The sequence below is a fragment of the Hylaeus volcanicus genome, chromosome 2 (genome assembly GCF_026283585.1).
Source record: "Hylaeus volcanicus isolate JK05 chromosome 2, UHH_iyHylVolc1.0_haploid, whole genome shotgun sequence".
Classification (NCBI taxonomy): domain Eukaryota; kingdom Metazoa; phylum Arthropoda; class Insecta; order Hymenoptera; family Colletidae; genus Hylaeus; species Hylaeus volcanicus.
Genome location: NC_071977.1, coordinates 26,290,685 through 26,308,649, shown reverse-complemented (window position 1 = coordinate 26,308,649; position 17,965 = coordinate 26,290,685). Strand labels below are relative to the sequence as shown.

Below are 17,965 nucleotides of genomic sequence, written 5' to 3'. Positions count from 1 at the left end.
ATAGCGGAGGTTTCGGAGGCGGAGGAGGAGGTGGATATGGGGGAGGCCACGGTGGCGGCGGATTTGGAGGTAGTGGACATGGAGGTGGAGGTGGAGGTGGATTTGGTGGTGGTGATCACCATTCTTTTGGTGGCAGCGGCTACGGTGGTAACAGTATATCATCTGGCTTCGGTAGCAGGTAAGCATTTCTCGTTTTATAAAATTAATTAATAATTATTATCAGTATCAAAAGTAAAATTTTTATTTGATATAGATTTTATTGCATATGATTTCATACTCAATTTTTATTCCAGTGGCCACGGTGGAGGAGGAGGCGGTTATGGTTCTGGCGGTGGCTTCGATTCGTATTCCAGTGGCCACAGCGGCGGAGGCGGTGGAGGTGGCCACGGTGGTGGCGGCTTCTCTGGCTACCACAAGAAAAAATAAAATCGATTGTGGAGCCAATGTCGCGCTTCCTATCGGCCAGTTTGACCGACTTTCGATGTCAAGTCAGCCAACGATCGCCCAGTCACGTTTTGATCACGCGATTATCGATGCACATGACTCCCGATCGTAATTCAATGCACAGTGATGGGCAAAATTTGACTCGAATTACAGATGACGAAAAGAAAAAACTATAGCGACTTAACAACGATTTATCTGCTCTTTTAATTGTCTACTTTATTAATTTTATCTAGATGAGAATTTTGCCCATTTCTTTATCACAGCCAGTATACTTAAAGCAACGATTCACGACGATCGGTACAATTTCCTTGAATCGCAGGAAATATGTTGCTGAAGCTTCAAATGAATATGAAAGACTCTCAAGATACTTGCAGTATCAATTCAATAACAATGGAAGTAATTTTAATTTCTTTTTGATAGTGACACTTGGAAATGACTCTCCGCAAGATCTATTTTTAAAAATTACAAATGATACTTCGTAGATGAATCGAAGAACATATTCTGAAGCTGATGATTAATTGTTATTAGTACCATCGATCATTCGCACGATACTTAGCTCTTAGTCTCCTGCTGTATTTAATTGTCTTAATAACTTCTCGCAAGTGTCCACTCGCGTTGTTGTTACGTTTTGTACATATTCCATACTCTGTAAATATTGTTTTATGTTATTGTTTAATAAATACTTTTGTACGTTTTTGTACGTCATGCTTCTTCCTTGATCTTCCAATGGAATTCGTAGATAAGTTTCTCCACATGGACAGCATTTTCTTAAAGAGTCCTGTTGATTATTCAGTGAACTAAGCTTTGAAAATAAAAATATTGAAATTTGTTTGCGACAGTTACTCTAAAAACTTCTAATTTCGAAATGAATCTATGCAAAATTTGTTAGAAACAATACTTTTGTACTTTTCATTCAATTTTCATTTAATTTCTCTTTTCTTCTAAAGTATTTTTGGAATAACTATCTTCAAGGATATTTAAATAGCTTCATTTTCAATCCTTAAATCACCGCACAGCCAACAGTACCTCTTCAGAATTAATTCCCAAAAACTCCATTTAAACGAGAATGATCGCCAATCCTAATTCTGACCAGTCCAGTCGCATTCTTCATTTTATTGGTCGCTAACCGTTGCAGGAAGTGCTCCATCCAGAAGATCAGGATGACGTACAATCGAGGCGAACCTGTTCCCAGTAATAGGAACATTTTTTTGTAACGATAATCGCTGGCGCAGGGATTAGTTTGAAATGGAAAGTAAGCTGAAAGTGAAAGAGATCAGATGTTATTATGGTTGCACGGAGGAGGACGATTTCACTCGTACACTCCGCGTGCTGAATCGTCGCGAATACGGATGTTGGCCTTGATCTATGACGGACGATGTCTACATTTTCTTCCGTCCATGCATGATCGCGCCTGATGATCGATCTTCGAATGAAAACCTAATGATTGGTATTGGGGAGTTCGACTAACTTTTAGGAGTTTGTTGACTCTTGTTATGATTGAAAATTAGTATTAAAACCAATCTGGTGTTTTGTTATTCAATAAATATAGTGGTAACATCACAGATTAGAGTTTTTTAAATAATAAGTCAAGAATCGAAGGGAAGTGATTTTGAAAATTATTTTATCGTTAATGACATGGTTAAGCCTCTAGAATTTAAACTCTGGAACTATTATAATAAATAACGTTATTCCTCCAGGATTTTGAAACTTTAAAATCGGGGTAACAACTCATTTCATAGGGGTATTAACTCATTTCTTAAAAATTATAAATTGATTTTACTTGTCTGTCGCCTGTTACGGAAATTCAAAGTTTTCGCGTAATTTCCATCACTATCACACTTTAGACCTTGTTTTGCATATGAAAGATTCGAAAGTGGAAAATTAACGATTGGAAATCGATGGAGGTACAACTGGTATTATTTATGATTGAAATATAATTGCTGTCTGGAAAATAAAATATGAGAAATTAAATTTTTAACCTTGTTTCACTTTTTAATTTTGTAGATTCTCGTGGGTGTACTTTTTTAAAAGTTTCAGTCATCGACACACTTGTTTAATGGAGGAAATACTGAAATAAATTCCAACTTGTACCTCACATAGTAGTGGGGAATCCATTCCTTTGAGAAAAAATCTTAATCCTACGTTTTACTTTCATCGCTTCATAGGCGTAGCATAAACGAAAACATGCGAATTTTTATTGTACACTTCGATCAGAACGTTTGCCTTTCACGTTTAAGAAATTTCTTATTAAATTCTTTAATTGCTTCTATATTCTCAGCCTCTTAGATACTTTCAAATAAGAATAGTGCAAAGAAAATATTGCTAATATTATTCTAGAAATTCTAAAATCTATTCCACTAAGTAATTATCGATAGTATACTTGAAGGTAACATAAATTACACGTTTATTTTATTAATAAGGTACTGTTTATAGAACATTTGATTTGAGTTACGAGCAGAACTGATGATTATTATAAATATAGGTGTTGACAAGAATAAGAGCGACGTAACCGAAGTAACTCGAATGGGAGAAAGTCAGTTTGAGCTCTAGAGGAATCGAAGGTTCTCGAAGGGGCGTTAGTATAATAGTAACAATTAGTTAACATTAACGAACATTCAATTTGCATACTCGATGCACCTCAACATCTTCATCAAGAGGCGCAGGGAGTACATTGAAGAGAAAATCATCGTAACTAATAGCGCAATTATATATGAAGCACGCTACAAAACGATGGCTTCCGAGTTAAACAAATAGCCAGCGTAATGTCAGCAATAAGTGTCCGGAAGCACGTGATTCAGCAGCGTGCTAGAAATGAAGAAACAGTCGCGGTAAATTTAGAATCGCGGTAACAAGAGGCGCCGTGAAACGTGTGAATGATATTAAACGACGCTTTTATTGAAAACGTGATGAAACTATGTAGTCTGAGAAAACGAACTATCACGGCTATCATTCTTGATCTCGTTGGATTTGTAGAGAAGATCCTTTCTCTCCTAACGAACACCAAAGTGGCGCTTCTAGACTGTTCTAGATTGGCAGAGTAAAAATGTTTTACTTAAAAGTTTTTCTTCAAGTACTATTTAAAATTAACAATTACAACTTTGGATCACAATTCCAAATCGATGATCAACAACAGTATCTTCTAGGTTCATGATCATTTATTTGATTAGTTTACAAATGAATCTTAAATTAGGAAAGATCAAGAATAAATAAACGAAAAACCACTTAAATTATTTATTATATTTTAAGATTGAAAATTAGACAGAGCACTTATTCCATATAAAAATTGAATATGTGTTAGCATCGAATTAATTCTTGTATAACAACAAAATCATTTAAATGAACTATATTGAAATAAATTGAATGGGTTAATGACTGGATTAGATACTATGTTGAATTATATTATAAAAATAGTGTTCCTGTTTCGACGAAGGCTACGATGTCTACGTCAATGATAGAAGGTGCAACGTGAAATTACGTATGATTCCAGGTGAGAGCGAATATAGGGTTGGGTGGGGTGCTTGCAGGAAACATTTTACTTGTTCCTGTACCGTTCACTGATTATGTTTCCGTTTAAAAGGCCCGTCTGGGTTGCGTACTTTAGTACCAAGACAGCAGCAGCCTCGGGAAACGTTAGGATCCTTCTCAGAGCGGACGCCAAAGACATGGAGAAGCTTCGAACACGCGTGGGTGTCGATTTTTTATTTCCAAGTTCACAAAAACGTTTGGCTTATCGGTGATTTAACACATTCGCGAGGAGAATATAGTGAATCATACAGAAATAACATGTTTATTAGTTGTGGCAATGAAAGCTTTTGACCCTTAAAGCTCGGCACTTTCTTCAAATTTTATGAAAGCCATTTAAAATTATCAATTTTTCATTCAAATACAAATTTACATGGCTAATGAGAATTTACATTCATGGCAAAAATTGTAAGTTACATTATAAGAATTTACACTTGTAGTAAAAATAAAAATTAATATTCAATGCATTCATACTATAAATTAATTCGTTAAAATTGCATTAATATTTGTGAATTATGTTGGGTTGTGTGGAAGTGTTGGTTAATTTATTAATCGTGAATGAAATGTGTTGGCATGTGTTGAATTAATGCGATCAAAAGGTAGCTAACAATTAATTAACAATTATGAAATTTGAAGAGGGCAGAAAGCTTAAGAGTAGAAAACCCTTGGGATTAAAAACATTCCTGTATCTTTTTCATATTTATAATTAATTTTCAAATTCGATACAAAAACAACTCTTTCCAACGTGATTTCTATTTATAATACCTCGAATTCATTGAAACTTTCGCTGTTTGTGAAATCGTTTTAGTGGCGACAATAGAGGATCATTAAGTTTAGATGTAGTTTAGATCTGAAACAATAGAAGGTGTTGCTCGGAGACTCGATCAATTCACCGAATGGAAACGATAAACGGCGATCCAGTTAATCATACCTTGAACGCTTTCACCTGAACTTGTAACCTGATCTTGTTCCGTTTCAGACAGATCCAATCATCTAATCAAGGTTTCACCGTTCGCATTTTTTCCTGGGTATTATGATTCTGGTTCGAGTAACTCTCCGTTTCGTTAGAAAACGAACGAACTTAGATAAATATTCGTCCTACGATTATTTCATTAAAAAACGATTTTTTATTGAGTTGTACCATAATTGAAATTGAATTTAGTATCATTTTGCCTCTTACTTTTTTTTTAAATTAATGAGACAGAAATTTTGCGATCTACTATGCAGGAACTTTTCACCTGTTCTTCGATCTTCGATTCACATCACTTTGATTTCCGTTGCAGGTTTTTCTTTTCGTCCTGGTCGTGTCCTTTGCCCTAGTGTCTTCGATGCCTCATCCTGGCGGTGGCCATCACGAACAGTAAATATTCCAATCGAACTTCAATACTTACCGTTTCGTACTTAAAATTCATCGTTGGTGTGACTTTATTTCAGCACACACTTCATCATCCACGTGCCTGAATTGATTCACAAACATTACCACACGCACGTGAAGAAGATCCATCATGTCAAACACGAAGAGGAGGACGATGGACACCAGCACATCGAAGAATGGTGACACTTTGGACTGACTTCTTTACACTGACAACGTTTGTAGAATACTACGCATAAGTATTAAGATTGTTCTGTTATTATTGTATATACTTGTTGATTGTTATAGTTACGTTAAATTAAACGATGTTTAGAAAAACCTACACCTGAATTTTTCTTATAACTGAATATTTATTATTTTGTTTTTTGAGATTTACGAAAAATGATTTTCTTGATGACTTACGTATGGATGAGTTCTGATTCATGATTGACCTTTCCACTGAATTCTTTTCACAATTGTTTTCTTTAATAAATAGACTAATATATTTAAAAATTGAATACGGAAGTGGAAGAGCTCACAGAAATTGAACTGAGGATACTTTGTTGTCAGGGCCATGGGGTGTTTCGAAGAAAATTCTCGCGATATTTTTCAAATATGTGTATTGTATAAAAAAATAATGAAACATAATACAGTATGTACAAGTATCTTCGAGCTAAGTACACGCGTGTGCATACCAAGTGATATCCTATTATACAAACTTAAATGACTAACGCAGGCGGTTCGAGTTATTTTGTACTATCCTTCTCACTCTCTTTCTCTCTGCTCTTGGTACGGGAAAACTTTCCAGAACGATTTGGTCGGCGAAAACGCAAATAAATTTCCACGAAATGCTAGTAACTCGAATGCCCTCATTTTACAATCTGCAACAGAGGAACAGAAAACGCTGCGTGTACATTTTTGAGACATCTCGAGAAGATTTACAAATATAAGAGTTTACAAAATTAATCTTCCGAAGGTGGGTAATATTTTTCAAGCATAAACAAGAATATAGCTACGAGGACTATTAAATTCTATACAAAATGTTATCATAGAAAGCCTCATTATATTTCTCTGCTTGAAGATTGTTACACACCCTTATGAAATTATTTTTGTCAATTTTCTCCTGTGTGATGACACAGAACACAAACAACGCATACAAACCTCTTAATCTGTATTGTTTGATTACCTAAGAAATAACAAGCCGAAAATCGGAGCGCTCCCGTTACCACCATCCCTTTTCCGCGTGAACAGGTACAGGCACGTGCACCTTCTCGATAACCGGGACAGGCACGTGAACTTTTTCGACGTGATGAACTGGCACTGGCACTGGAACCTTTTGCACATGATGGATAGGAATAGGGACGGGGACGTGCACCTTCTCGACGTGATGCACAGGTATCTTCTTCACGTGATGATGATGAACCGTGTGCACGTGATAAGGTACGTGGATGCGTACGTGACGGTGAGAACTGAAATCAGACGATCGATTGTTGTTATATTTCAAATTCAAACAAATATTTTAGGATCAAACTTTGCAGTCTCAGAAACGAGAATTAATTTTTTTTAATGTTTAGACTCTCTCACGATATCTGTAAATATTATAATTATATTTAATTCATTCTTAAACGTAAAAAGTTCGATGTTGCTTAAAAATATTTAATTGAGAAGTAGAGGGAAGAGAAGAAGAAATCTAATAAAAAATAATAAATATTCTTCTGACAACCATGAGCTGCGAGATATGCGTCGAATGTCGAAGGCACTTCGTCAACTCACCTGTGGTACCCTGGCACCGGTGTGGACATGGCGACGGCCAGTATTCCGAACACGATCAACTGCAACACGAATGTGAATTTGTGATTCGTCTGTAAGGCGGCAAATGCACCGCGACACGACGTGTCAGGTGTGTCGTTTATATGCGCGACGGTATTTTTTTTTTCCTTTTTGCAATTTCACTGCTCGTGCTACGTGCCTCGCGCGATCACGCGTCGTTGGGGTGAAAGCATCTTGTTCTAATTTTTACCAAACCTGATTGAAATCAATTTACGAAGGCGACACCTTCGAGACTGCGATAGTTTTTCCGAAATGAAAACGTAGAAATGAATTTTAGGAGAGTAATTTATTTTACCTGAAACCAGATCCTGAATCTAAGATGCCTTTTCGAACGTACTATTGTGGAAAATTATATTGTAATATGCGTTTTTATATTTTATTATAGAAATGAGATTAGGGTTTATGGTCCTCTGTTTGGTGTTCAAATTGTTCATGTTTGTAACGTAATGTTCTTAAATTCTAAATTCTCAATTTTAACCTCATTTTTGTGAGAATGTTTTTTCTTTATTGTGCCAATACGAATTTCAGTGTAATGCTTGTAGCTTGACAGAATGAAATACATGAATACACAATAAAGTCTGAAGACAAAAATGTTTCCCATATATTTATTAACTTTTCGGCCCCGTTTTTTGTCTTCTTCGGTAACAAAATATTCATAAATAATTCAATTATTGTTACTGTGTCACGTTACAAGAGAAAAGAAGTTATATTACAGGAATATCAAAAAATTTGAAGATTTAGAATTGATAAAATGTCAATCAAATTACATACAAGAATTACATGTTACCATACTTCGTAACCGTTAAGGTCATCCATGATGTCAAATATTAGTTTCCCACTTTTTGAACGAATTAAAAATGAATAAATACATTTTGTATATTCCATAAATTTTCAATCTTCAAAAAAGTAGACCACCTAACATTCTTATAATTCAACTCGTCTTTTTACCTGACACGATATTAACAATTATATCATTCACGTTCAAAGATAGTCCTATAACAGAAAAAAGAACCCACTATCAAAAATAATCAGGCTCCACATCCCATCAATCCATCATCTTCCCCAGTTCCCCTAGCTACTCCTCCCATCAAAATACAATTCCAAATCAAAACTATTCGCCCAGCACTTAGATCAATCCAATACATCTAAATACACGAACGACTGACGAGAACTTGAAACTTCATCGATTATCGATTCACAAAATCCGCACTTTGCACCAGAAAGGCCCCCGGAACGATGTACTCACGGCGAAGGTCTGGGAGCGCATCTTGGTCGGCTGTTTCTGTTCTTCCGTGGAAAGCTCTTCCTCCTCGCGGAACTAGGCCCGACGAACGATGATCCAAACGACCGAACAGCAGAGGAACAAATCGAACGAGGAGGATGTCTTGCGACGATCACACGACGGAGGTTTTACGGATGTCGTTACGTTTCTGGCTTTGAACGGCCGGGTATGTGTGCTTATAAAGGACGAACCGTGGTGGCCAAAACCACCCGGTGAAAAGCCACGGGGTGGGAGAGCAAAGTCGCTCGACTTTACGGTTACGTAAAAGCTAGGAAGCGGGCCCGCCGCTGGTTACGTTTCGTTCTGCCCCCCTCTGGCCCCCTTAAGCTGCGTAACACACCGCGTACGGTGCGTACGGCACGTGCCCGGCTCCCCATCGCTGAGTAATCCGCTCGGAACCGATATGAGAATCGGAAAGAATAGGTGAGAGGTAAATAATTGCTGCTGTTAATTCGTCGACGCGTCGCTAATGACGTTACGTCGTTGCTCGGGAAAACGCCGAGTTTCCCGGATTTTCCGCGGTTGGACATTGATTTTGAGTCGAGATCTTCTCGGTCGACTGCTGCGTGATAATTACTGGAAAGGTAAGAGTTAACTTGGAAATTCCTTAGTTTCGCATCTGTTTCTTGTTTTGATCTATTTTATTCTGTTATACAATTTTCTTAAGGTTCTTTTTTTTATCTTTGATGAATATTTTATCATTGGGAATATTTATGTACGAGTTTGTACCTTAATGAAGGCTTGGTAAATTGCCTTATTTCTTAGTCAATTGTCTTGGTCGTCACACAATTAATTCGTTGTAAAGCAATGTCTCGAAGGTACCTCCAGCACTTGTGTTTCTTCGGCTAGAGCGATCTGTCGACTCCCCTAATGCTAGGACGTGATTATGCTAAAAAAATTATTCAATAAATACAGGCTTATAAAAGAGGTTACAAACACTGTGTTTAAACTGTGTACAATCTCCTACATTATACTATTGAATTTTGAATACTAGTATAATCAAGGAGATTGTACCGTTACCAATCAGACTCACTATCCAATTTCTCACCTCTGCACATCTATCCATCCATACATATGTAAATACAAATTAATGTATACATTACTTCACTTCATTATACGAAGTATATTAAGTATACTAAGTTTCCAAGAAACAATCTAACACGATGAACCAGAGAAAAGATGCGACTTTTCGATCGAACGGCAGGAAGTAGGTATCGTTTCCTCATAGTTCCTTTCCAATAAAATAGTTTCTCATTTGCATCAGAAATCGGTGATCGCATAAAGTTTTCGCGGAAAACATCGTCATCTCTAACGATGCCGAGGTGAAAGCTTCTTTTAGTAAATGTATGATAACTTGGCACTATTCGTCTAACATCCAACCGTGACGAATAAAAGTAAAACCATAAGATGCACTCCCTTTGTAAAAACACCCAAAAGATTCGATACACACGGTATCGACACCACTTATAAATAGTTCAGGTTTATGCATCTAATTTCAACATCGTGATCTAATTTTGAAATTGCTACGTGCATGTCATCTCGCATACTAGGTGACTTTCTCTTGGACCATGTTTCCGTTTTTGTAGAGACTATCGCAAACGTGGAATTGAAAGCGGAATATCAATTAAAACGAGACTTCTTTCGCAGAGACGTCAGATTTTCGACATCTAGGTTCGCTTGAAATGTCTCTCTGCGTTTTTGGATGGAATGTAGTAAGCCCGCGAGCATTGCACAAACCGTTATCGATCAGTTTCGCGATATTGCGGTTAAATCGCGAAATTGTGTCCACATTCGGCCCCCGGAAGATAAGTCATTCAGGCATCACGTAACACGCCGCGGACATTGGCGGAATATTTTTGCATTACGTGATCGATTTCACCCAAATGGCTCCGAAAAAATGTCGTATAATCGAACGCAACTGCGACATCGTGCGCATCTTCTCCAATTGTATCGCAACATCTGCAATTATATAATTATTGTCTCCTAGAGAGAGCCTGCTATGTAGACCGAAATGTAGAATTTCGAAATAAGCATCTATGGTGCTTAAGAATTTAATCATTTATCACTTGAATATTTATGCATGAATTATATAATAAAATTAAAGGGATTAAACCTTGTATGTTAAAAGATTCAGTTAACTTTGTAATTTTATTTGTTTGATTATTTAGAGCAATGTTGTTTTGAGTATCTTTTAAATGTTTTACATTGCCAGAAAAGAAAAACTATAGTACACTTACTATCTTAATTAAAAAAAAATGAACTAATATAAATTCTGTTTATGATTTCAGTCAACTTAACTGGAATAGTCTCCATTGAGTTTCCAATTGGATGCATTATGCGGTAGAGGACTATTCTCATTTACATACAGATAATTGATATCCATATCAACGTGTCACTGCGTTCTTTCACGAAAAAGAGAAATTCTGTTGCGTGTCACCCGTGACATGTTGAAACAGCCCAAAAAGGTCGATTCTTGTTTTCATCGACGCGACGGGAACGTTGACACTGTCTGCTGGTCGGTGACATAATCGCAGGGCGACCTCAACGAGCGAAGCGACCGCGGCGCGCCAGTTTACTGACTATTAATTGCATTCGAACGAATCTAGCTCAGCGTCAATCGACTGAAACCTACCAAGTAGAGCAAGACAATTTACCTCTCATCATTAACCTAGACATGATCAAACTTCGTTTACTATTCCTCTTAAACATTTTTTAAAAACACTTCAGGTATAACTTATATTACGCATACGACATCAACAGAATCCCTTAAATGATCCTTACTTTTAGGTTGTCAGCCCAATCCTAACATGGTTTTTTCACATTTAATAAAATACATTGAAATCTCCCTAACAAAGCTATAAATACGTAATCTATAAAATGTTGCATCTGTAGCTTTCGCCAAGGAAGTGAAGGGAGAACCCAGGAAATCCTCAACTCCAAGTCGAGACCTTTGGAATGTCTACTTTATGTCGCGTGCTCAGAGCAACAATCCACCATGACTTTTCCTTCTTTCCTCGAACCTGCAGAGCAAAGACAAGTCCTAAATTCTTCTGGAAGGACATCATCATCGACCGTAACTGAGTTAATCGCTAACTTTGGATCCGAAACAGAGGACGCTTAATTGAGAAAAGATTGCATACTTCGTTCCGTTTCCTCCCAAAAATTGCGAAACTCCCCTCTTCCGGCCGACAATTCGGCGTATCGTTGTTTCCCAGGCCAATATCAACGGTAGTACAATGTCCGCGAACGACTCATTACAGAAGCGTATCAAAGTCGTTTTCCTCGGGACGCTTTTATCCCCATAATCACGAAACTTCGACGTATTAATTGAGTATAAAATGTCTAGGCGGGTAACGAGCGTGCCGCAACTTCCCGTCTCGCCGTTTCGACATGTTAATTTAATCGATACTAATTTGCATCCGTTCACCCGTCAATCTTCCAATTTTCTTCCAGTGAGGATGGTGTTAATACCACCTTGGAGGTGGGATGTAGGAATGGATGAGTAGGATGACGGTTGACTATAAAGTCTGATACGCCTCCTCAGCCAATATTCGTAGAATACTATCACTTGTAACTCCGCTCTCCTTTGATTCGTTTATTCGAAGTGATTAAGATCACAGCTGAATTACTCAAACTGTTGCCTTTGCTGAATGCACCCAATCACATCTGCATCGTATTTAAATCACAGTGAGCGTAGTCATAATTGAGGCTCCACTGAAGAGTACCACTCTGTTTCAACAAATGATGCTACCGGTATCATTTATACAAGAAAGAGTTCTAATATTTTTGCAACAAGTCCTGGTTACTAAATTTCTCGTCCTCTAATTCTTAACACTAGCAACTAAAAGAAATCTACTACAGCTTCAAATAAATTCCAAGAAGGCTGTCAATTTTCTTTGTATTCATTTCCCTGCGTTCCTGTACCGAACAATGTGAAAATGCTTCTAACGCGCAAGGAAGAAAAGAAAAACCGTGCAATTTGTATAGTTGAAATTCCACGCACTCTTGATGGGATACTTAGCCTCGGTTCCATGGCTTTCCAGTCGATCGCTCGTTTCTTTCAAGGAAGGAGTCAGTGTTAAGACCAAGGTAAGGATTGAGACCATGTTGTGCCGTGCCGATTACATCCTTTTTTTTCTTTTTTTTCGTACATGCATCGCTGGCCCGGGCAGTGCTGCAGGAAGCGGTGCTGGCTGCATACTTAAAATATCCATCATACAGGGAGAAAGCGTTTCGTAACCCTCTCGTGTGTGGCGCGTATTTTGCGTGGCGGGTGCACCCAGTAACAAAATGAGCCGAGAAAGGTACGCGATTCACGGTGATATTGGAAACTCGGAGTCATCGTGATTACGCAAGGGCACTTCCACTTCGGCTCACCTTTCCAATGGTCCATCGTCAGGCCCGTTACTGCGCGGAACCATAATAACTTGGGACCCAGGACTCGGCCCTGAAATTTAAAAAATTGTTTAAATTAATAAGGAATTAATGAAGAGATTGATAAAATTTTATGTTATATATGGCATTGGTCTTAAATTATTCTATTGGACTTTTCACTCTTTTACCAGTTTTGAATTTATTTAATATTTTACTGTAACTTTGTACATCTGTATTGGTTTCTTATGTTTTCAACGTCTTGTAGTTTATAAGGATTTTTAAGGACGACTTGTACTTTAGATAACAATTCTATGAAAAGTAAATGTTTTTAAATTACAGAGCTTGGAGCTCAAATGTTCTCTCAGGTGCACCAGACTCTAATAAATTTATAAAATAGACTTTATATTTAGAGATAAAATAGTATAGTAACGATTTCTTGAAATAATCCATATTTTTTGAACAACGAAGATGTGAACATTTTGTAGGTAAAATTCTCAAGAGATGTACGATTAATCTATAAAATAAAATGCATATTCCGAGACCCAATAGCACAACAGAGAACACAATTATAAATATGGTGTCATAGGACCTTATGATGCTCACAAGCTTTACAATAAAAGCTTGAATTATACTCTGTTCATTCTAAAATCTTCTCTATTTATTTCAACGTGCTCCATCAAATAGTCAATCAATGTCATCGATTCATCATCATTATAAATAATATTCAGCCGAGGTAGTCACCCAAGGATTTCCTCAAGAGTTGCGCAAGATCCGCGTAGACCCTTTTCGCGTCCACGACACGTCTTACGGTGTGACGAAAGGGGAGAAGACCGGAACCCGTACGTAAAAATGGACAAAGAGAGCAAAACGAGCGCCGACGGGTTGCGGCATTTTGTGTTTTCGATGTTGTGCCTGTAATCGTTCCACGTTTACGTAAGAATCGCGGGCAATCATCCCCACCAAGTTCCAAAACTCTTCTACCTCCTTCGTCCTCCGTGAAAGTCGCTCGGTAGGAGGCCGATTTTGAGGGAAATATGGTTCGGTTAACGTGCCCGACGAGAGAAAATGAGAAATGCGGCCGATGAAAGTCAATGGTTGGAACCGATCCAATGGGTGGTGCACCGCGTGCAGGCATAATCATAAACGACGGTTAATTGTTCAAGGCGAGCGCGATTTATCGAACGCGGAATCGACGGGGTGCTCGAGACGGCCGCGGGGATCAACCTTGTTACGAGTCTCCTTCCTCTTGTCGGTTATGCGATTATATAACCGCGGTTCCGAAGCGGAAGGGAAAATCTGAGCTCCATATTTTTTTGTACAAATTGGACAGCGAGATCGTCTACATCGATCTCCGTGCACGCAGCGTTTCGCAATAATCGTTGCTTTCCAGTGGTAAACAATGCTGTTACGCGATAAACCAGGCCTATATGCCACGATTAGGTCTATTTGTAAATAAAGCGATTTCACAGCAGGTCGAATACAGGGTCCTTCGAGCTTCGTCTTTCTGAGAATTTTCTCGAAGCGGTGGCACCTTTGGTTGATTTTCCTTAAAAGAGGGATTAAATTGTATTATTTTGTAATATATTTCGAAGATAGTTGTATGTAATCTTGAGCAGAAACAAGTAAGTATGCGCGTTGAAATACAAATACTGTTGTACAGAATTAATGAGAGAAGAAACATAAATGCACATGTTATAGGAAAACTTGCAGATAGTAAATTAATTTTTTAGGATGTTAATATTAAAATAAAACTATAGCCCAACATTTCAAAATAATATCCTTCTTTTTTATTGTTACAGGATTCATGTAGCAGGCCCTATACTGTAAACAACCACTGCTTTAATGTTTTAACTGTGTATTGCTCCCGAATATAACTATAAATTTAACAGAAAAACAATTGGGTATGCAACGGAGTAGGAAACATATATACATTATTTTCTTTTCGCAATCACTTTCATTTAATTCACAACAATAAGTAAATTGTATTAACAAAAAACGATGCACATAGACCAAACTACAGTTTTAGCCAGTCAAATGGTTTACGACGATACATGAATCACAACAGAACAAGAATTAATACTGCTGGAAATATGCTGCTGGAATTAAAACTGCTGGAACAATATTTTCAATAAATTCTATAAAATGTAAATATTTCAAATCTAATAATTTACTGATACAGTACAATAATGCCCCTTGACAATCTTTTTACTCGGCCCTGTCTGTCATCATTCTGGATAAAGAATTAATTCCAAAACAAAAAATACCTTTATTTCATATTTTATATATTCAAATAATGTTGATTTACCGCCGCAGGTGTACGTTAGGGTGGACCCTAGTGCTTCGTCCGTGAACTAGTTATAAACACATCATTCTGATTGGCCGACACTTGGCGGTAGTGAAGCGGGCGAACTTCAGTAAGGTGATGTATCTCGAGCGACACGTTCACGTCGTTCGGTTCGTGATGGAGAGTTGGCGGCAAATTTTCTTGAAATCAGTAGAAGTGCAAAGAATAAGATCGAACGGAGTCATTTTGTGAATATTTGAGTCCTCGATACGAAAATTCGTATCGTTAGTGAATCTGTTAGTGTTGGATCAACTTGGAGGAGAATTGGCGTTGATATGTGTGACAAGTTTGAAGGTAAGTCTCTTTCGTACAATACATACCCACCAAATCGGCGCGAAATCATATATAGTTTCATGTCTACACTTTCTTCGAGAAAGTTCTTTGGAGTGATTGTCCCTAATTTTTTCGCTAAAAATGTACTGACAAAGGGAGGCAAATAATAATATACATATTTCCAATGGAATATAGCAAATGTATGAAATAACAATGAACCATTTTCCGTCGGTGTGGCTTCAAAATGTAATTGCTAGCTTGATTGCTTCAAATGAATACCATTGCGTAATTTCTACGGTTTATCATCTTGTCGTTGTAGTGTATAAACACACGTTACGCGTAGTAGTGCTTTCTAATGTTTCCGAGTATGAATTTCTCCACTGAAATTCAGAAAAATCTAACATAAAAAAGTATACCATACATATACTGTAGGAATTCAAACATAGGATATGCACAGAAAATTAGGAATGAAATAACAAATTATACGTTTTAAAGAGTATTTTATTTTATTTGCATTTCTAATTGGCAATTCTAATTCTAATATATTCCTAAAATTGTTTTTTTTGTACGTAGTACATTATAGATCTAATTAAAACACTAAAGAATTATTGAATATATTTTATATGTCCATCAATATATCGACGAATTTTGTAAAGATTGCTGCCATTTTTATGTCGTACCACATAACGAATATATTATTGAAATAGGATTAAGTATAAAGTAAATAATATTTAAAATTATTTCTTGGTGCAAAATGATGTCAGAATTCTTTCACGTTCTTCCCTTTCGGAGAATCTCAATCGCAGGAAGAGGTTTCAATCGAAATTAACATCGTGGTTCGTGACAGAGATCGTGTCGCTGATCGGTTAGACGGAAATTGTTAATGAGAGACATTTTATTTCATTGGTGTGGCATCACCGATTAGAAACCGCGTTTCTAGCGGTGCTACGACCATTCAACAATGTTGGCCTTTCATTCTCTGACAGCTGTATAAAAGCGAAACTGACACAAGTCGATTTCGCACATTTCCTTTCGCGGAATTTAAACGAGATTCGATGGAAATATCTCAAGAATGACATCGTATTACGAGGGTATTGAAATCAGACAAGAAAATGTTAGGAATTACGAAACGTTAGCTGTGTTTCTTCTCTCTTTACGTCATATTGCCATCGTTTGTCCCATCGAGTCCCTCACCTTGAGCACCCTGGTATTAGATACTAAACATTGCGAGTGTAAAGAAAGGAATATAATTTTAATGTAATACAAATTCAGATCTATGAATACACAAAGAGAAATACATTTATTCATTTTCAATTATTAATATTTATTTAATGTTCAAAATGCATCAAGCTGTGGATATAAATCTGAGGTCCCACTCAGTTTATTCAGTCATTAGAATTTCTGAAATTGTACTCTTTTCATTTGTGTTTCTTTTTAAATTCTAACGGCTATAGTTGTCGAGAACAACTTTTTGCTTTTGCTTTTTAATCGCAACAGAGTTTCATTGCAGAATAACGAGAAGAAATTTTATCTTTCCTATATACCAACAAATATTACATAACACACTGTAATAAAAGTTTCTTAAGTACAATAGCAAGCACATATGAATTACTTCTTCTTCTTCTGCTTAACAGTAGTTTCTAACTGTGGTTTCTGCCACTCCACGGGCTTACGTCTATACATAGGCCACGGTGGCAGAGTAATTATAGCAGCCATCACGAATCCAGCTGTAAGCATGTATATTGTCTGCGAAAATTGTTGGAGAACGTAGCCCAATATTAATCCAACTACCTACAAACGCATACCAAACGTTTATAAACAATATTCAAAGATCACACACGACATACGTATTTCAAATATATTTTACTCCGAAAAGCGTTATGATGATCCTTGACACCCTCTCTGCTCGACCCTGGCCCTCGTAGTCCTGAACAGAAAAATATTTTCATTGTAAAATACATCCTTATTGAATGCAACACCTGTTGTACTGGGTAACATAACCTAACTGAAGGATGTTAAATGTCTATTTACATACAGTTGACACCGTGCTATGATCAATTGATAAACTTACCATATGCATCGGAATGGAGGTGATATATTGCAGCCACGAGTTCATTGTAAACAAATAATGCAAACTTGCCGGCAGAAACTGACATGCAAATTTCAAGTTTCGACACACTACGTACACCAAGAGGATCCAAGCTCACGTATTAAAAGTTGATACAAAGATTGTAGCGCCGCATGGGAAAAATTTACCTAACTAAAGTGTGCAACGCATGCGCGTGTATGCACACATATACAGTAGCGGGTTTTTTTAAATTGCTTTAAGTTATTTAAAAGAAAGTAAATCAGAGAAAGTGCAGACGTAGTTTGAAGGATTTCCGTAATTTCAAAAATAATATTGGCGCCGTCTATGTTTCTATTCCAATCACTTATGTACACAAGCTATCAGCTAAATAATGCTAAAATAAAATTCTAATAAAAATTTCGCGACGTTCAATCATTGTTCGGACGATCCTTCGTCGCGAATAATAGCGAGCTAATG

At 37.1% G+C, this 17,965-nt stretch overlaps 3 protein-coding genes across 3 annotated transcripts; 1 reads left to right on the top strand and 2 right to left on the bottom strand.

The window, feature by feature from the left end:
- The first annotated feature begins 3,206 nt into the window (after positions 1-3,206).
- Positions 3,207-5,524, top strand: LOC128885015 (uncharacterized). Its single transcript, XM_054138749.1, is given in 4 exon segments — positions 3,207-3,272; positions 3,932-4,036; positions 5,250-5,326; positions 5,401-5,524. Coding segments are annotated over 4 exon segments (372 nt in total).
- A 519-nt stretch (positions 5,525-6,043) lies between these two features.
- On the bottom strand, positions 6,044-8,507 carry LOC128872450 (uncharacterized). Its single transcript, XM_054115140.1, has 4 exons — positions 8,394-8,507; positions 7,091-7,149; positions 6,504-6,786; positions 6,044-6,198 (listed from the first exon to the last, which is right to left on the bottom strand). The coding sequence occupies exons 1-3, from the start codon at positions 8,412-8,414 to the stop codon at positions 6,540-6,542; spliced, it is 327 nt and encodes a 108-aa protein (XP_053971115.1). The 5' UTR covers positions 8,415-8,507; the 3' UTR covers positions 6,044-6,198; positions 6,504-6,539.
- Positions 8,508-15,941: 7,434 nt separating this feature from the next.
- LOC128872451 (signal peptidase complex subunit 1) lies at positions 15,942-17,651 on the bottom strand. Its single transcript, XM_054115141.1, has 3 exons — positions 17,492-17,651; positions 17,288-17,347; positions 15,942-17,211 (listed from the first exon to the last, which is right to left on the bottom strand). The coding sequence occupies exons 1-3, from the start codon at positions 17,534-17,536 to the stop codon at positions 17,029-17,031; spliced, it is 288 nt and encodes a 95-aa protein (XP_053971116.1). The 5' UTR covers positions 17,537-17,651; the 3' UTR covers positions 15,942-17,028.
- Positions 17,652-17,965: the final 314 nt, after the last annotated feature.

Coding starts and splice junctions, on each gene's coding strand:
- LOC128872451 (XM_054115141.1), bottom strand. CDS start 17,536: ATGAACTCGTGGCTGCAATATATCACCTCCATTCCGATGCATATG. Junction 17,348..17,491: donor CCTCCATTCCGATGCATATG/GTAAGTTTATCA, acceptor TTTTCTGTTCAG/GACTACGAGGGCCAGGGTCG. Junction 17,212..17,287: donor TCATCATAACGCTTTTCGGA/GTAAAATATATT, acceptor ATGCGTTTGTAG/GTAGTTGGATTAATATTGGG.
- LOC128872450 (XM_054115140.1), bottom strand. CDS start 8,414: ATGCGCTCCCAGACCTTCGCC. Junction 7,150..8,393: donor TGCGCTCCCAGACCTTCGCC/GTGAGTACATCG, acceptor TTCGTGTTGCAG/TTGATCGTGTTCGGAATACT. Junction 6,787..7,090: donor CCGGTGCCAGGGTACCACAG/GTGAGTTGACGA, acceptor GTCTGATTTCAG/TTCTCACCGTCACGTACGCA.